The sequence below is a fragment of the Elephantulus edwardii genome, unplaced genomic scaffold (assembly GCF_000299155.1).
Source record: "Elephantulus edwardii isolate Elephantulus edwardi_28Jun2011 unplaced genomic scaffold, EleEdw1.0 scaffold00037, whole genome shotgun sequence".
NCBI classification, from domain to species: Eukaryota; Metazoa; Chordata; class Mammalia; order Macroscelidea; family Macroscelididae; genus Elephantulus; species Elephantulus edwardii.
This window is the reverse complement of record NW_006399787.1, coordinates 10,402,653-10,406,255: the sequence shown is the minus strand read 5'-3', so window position 1 is coordinate 10,406,255 and position 3,603 is coordinate 10,402,653. Positions and strand designations below refer to the sequence as shown.

Sequence of the window (3,603 nt, the reverse complement as noted above, 5' to 3'; positions counted from 1 at the left end):
TATCATTCAAATATATGCACCAACAACCAGAGCCAAGGAAGAGGCGATAGAAGATTTTTACCAACTTTTACAATCGGAGATTGATCGAACATGCTGAAGTGAGTAGAAAGATAAAAAGATGAAAGACGATTTGTTGTTCCTAGTCATAAGAAGGAACCATAAAAGCCAGAGTTCAGACGAGGGAATACAGAAAAGAAAAAAAGAAAGAGGAAGAAAATAAAGCACAGGAAAGGTAGCAATAGAGAAGAGAAGCTACGGCAGGGGCGGAAAGAGATGAGAGAAGAAAAACCAGTAAGACCAACATTGAAATCAGAAAGACACAGTAGAGAACAGCCCTTTGAGCCTCAGCAGCCCCTAAGGGCTGTGTCGCTGACATCGCTAAAGGAGCAGAATTACATCAGGTTCTTTTCAGGCAACCAGCCAGCATTCACTGAGATGAACTCAGTGGCAAAGGTGTATGTAAGAGAATTTACCAATTCCTCAAACATTTAACAAAAAAAAGTTAAAACAAAGATTGTAGGGACCAAGAATATTAACTTGCCATCTGACTTTTTAGAAATTTACTTTAGATCACTAGGCTGAATAAATGTAAAGTTAATGAAATTTATAAAGGCAGAAAAGTATTATTGCCAATATAATAAAAATGAAAAAGTAAATTACAATCCTTCTATATAAACAATCCACCTCTTGAAATGCTGTGTGCAGACTCACCATTAGTGGCAGCAATAGTAAACTCATCACCACAGGATACCCTGATCACTTGTTTCCCACCTAAGGGTCCTCCCAACAGGTTGATTCCGAGACGCTTCTTATAGTTTCCAACACCGAGCTGCCCACACTTATTGCAGCCAAAGGTCAACAGTCGGCCTCGCTCTGAAAGAGAAGGAGAAACATACTACCAGAGTCAAGGGAGACATAGCAATGCAGTGTCATGGACAAGTTTCTGATCCTTGTTGATTGCTTTCAATTCGAGCGCAACTCAGAGCGACCCCATGAACAAAAGGCCTGAAGCCCCTCTACAACTACTGACTTTTATCAAAGTTCATAGAGATTCTGGAGGCATGCTATTTACTGCAACATATAAACATGAAGCTAGCCCACAGTCCTGGGTCCAGGGAGCTATGTTACCCAATAACTATGATCATTCAGTCAGAGCCAATACCCACTGCTATTGAGTTGATCCTTAGCTTAGCAGAGCCAATGGGTGACTATATTTGCTTTGTTTTTCTGCTGTTGCATTTCACTGTAGAAAATGAGTACTGTGTAACTTAGAACGGTTATAGAAAATACTAATTAGAAAAACAAGCCTGGAATTATAATTTACAAATCATACTGAGTTTTCAGTTACAGACATTTTGTTTTATAACACTACTTGTAACTGATTAATGTAACTAATTACAATGTCTAATCAAAAGCCTTATTGGAGATTGCCTTTCCCTTCACCTAGTTTATCTATCTATATTAAATTTTACTCTCACCTCTTCCCCTTCTCTTCCCTCTTGACCGTCCAAGATTGATTCTATCTGTGAGTAAATCTTTCCTTAGCTTTTAGTGCTGCACAATATTCTAATATGTGAACATACCAAGTTCTTTAGCCATTCATCTGCTGGAAAACTCAGTATGATTTGTAAACTTTCACTGAAATAAAATAAATTAAACACAAACAAAAGAGATAATACTTGAAAGAACAAACAAGACCGAGCTACTAGGTCATGTATATACAGCTGTGAATCAACTCACCATCAATAGCAGCTGTGTGCGTCTTGCCTGGGGCAACGGTTCTGATTTTATAAAAGGACAGCTGCTTGGCCAAGGTAAAAGAGGTTGTGTAGGGAACTTCATGGTATGCCTGAAACAAGGTAAAATACAAAGCACAGAGTCATAACGTAACAATAACAAATAGGGCTGTAATCAAGCTTGGAAAGGGTCAGGCTAAGTTAAAGGTCTTGCAGACAAACATATTACTAAGAAGAAGGAAGTGCTGGGTAGTTTCCCATCTCCAAAAGAATACAGGAAGAAACAGGAGCAACAGGGAATCAGAAGATTCGATTCAATTAACATATGTATTAAGTAAGAAACTTGGACAATAGAAGTTTCAGATTCTGAATTAAGATGTGCACAACATGAACACTCCAGCTCGATCCCACTTCAGGACTGGAATTTGCATTAGTTATATATTCTGCATCCCTAACAAGGATAGGACAAAGAGTGACAATACTGAGGATGCTCTCCTGTCCGGAGAGCAGCCGGTTTAATGAAATTTCAGATACAGGTCAGTGTTTCTCAGCACTATTTACATGGGTTGTTAAAACTCATGTTTCTTTCAGATAAGCATTAAAAAAAAAAAAATTCATCCTCTCATGTAAGGTTAAGATTTCACAACAAATCCAATGTTATAACAAAACACAAATCAAGTAATGGTAATTCTGAATATACTTTTCCAAACTACACACTCTCTAGCCTCTTCAATAAATTTCTATTTGATCCCTCAAAGGAGAATGACTGCTTCAGAGACTGGAAAAATGTATCTTTATCTTTTCCATTGAATCAGGAAAACTGGTCTCTTGATTCTTTAGAAATGGCAAAGAGGAAGAGACAAAGACTTAACATCGGAGGTAAATTTCACGCAAAGCTGCAAACTGGTTAATTCTTATAGAGCTCTATTCTTCTAAAATTGGTTTATTCGTACAGCTACACTTAAGAATCACCTGGGAATCTTGTTATACTATAGATCCTGATTCAGTGTTTCTAGAGTAGAAATGCACATTTTGGACAGGGGTCAAACCAGAATAGATCAGTTCAAAGTCCTGATTCCATGACATCTTTAAAGAGGAAGACGATAATTACATTTAATAAGCCTGAACAGAACCAGTGCTTTGTGAGCAATTAATCCAAAAGTTCTCCAGAGAGCTGATTTAAGAATATATATCCTTTTCATAACAATTTTCTAATACATATTTCATAACATTCTGCATTTGTATTTTAAAGAAGGTAGATTGTGAACACCATAACTTTATTCTTTGTAATTAATATTTATTAATGGATAACTAGCAGAATGTAAATAAATATACAGTTTTCTTACTCTACACTTTAATCCTTGTAAAACTATCACTCAGTTCAAGATAACCAACTACTTCTAGCACACTAGAAGGAAATTTCAGATTCTGTCTCAGTTATGCCTTCCTCACGTAATTTATTCCGATGTCTGCCATCATAGGTTGTTAATTCTGCCTCTCCTTAAATTCATGTAAATGGAATTTGACAGTATGTATTCTTTTTGTGGCTGCCTTCTTTTTCTGAACATTTCTGTGAGATTATCAGTTTATTCTTAATTCAAATTCCATGATCACGAACCATTAATAGCATTCCAAAGGATTCCAACCGAGAGAAGTTCTGACAATGCGCTCAGGACACCAAAGGGGGCACTCACTTCATGGTTGATGATTCCAGACATGCACTGATTCAGGCCCAGTTTGTTGAACTCATTGAGCCCACAGGCCAGCACTTTGCCTGACTGGGTCAGCAGAAACGTCCCATCACAGCCACATTGCACTGAGACAATAAGCAAGGCTTTGGGGACATCCACCTGCAGGATATTAAAAA

The 3,603-nt window shown here is 37.5% G+C and overlaps 1 protein-coding gene across 1 annotated transcript in view; it reads right to left on the bottom strand.

Moving 5' to 3' along the window:
• Positions 1-3,603, bottom strand: part of NEK9 (NIMA-related kinase 9) — a 59,692-nt gene that overhangs the window by 22,947 nt on the left and 33,142 nt on the right. The window contains exons 14-16 of the mRNA XM_006884671.1: positions 3,431-3,586; positions 1,741-1,849; positions 712-873 (exon numbers count right to left, since the gene is read on the bottom strand). Coding sequence (XP_006884733.1) covers positions 712-873; positions 1,741-1,849; positions 3,431-3,586 — 427 coding nt within the window. The remainder of the gene's footprint in view (positions 1-711; positions 874-1,740; positions 1,850-3,430; positions 3,587-3,603) is intronic.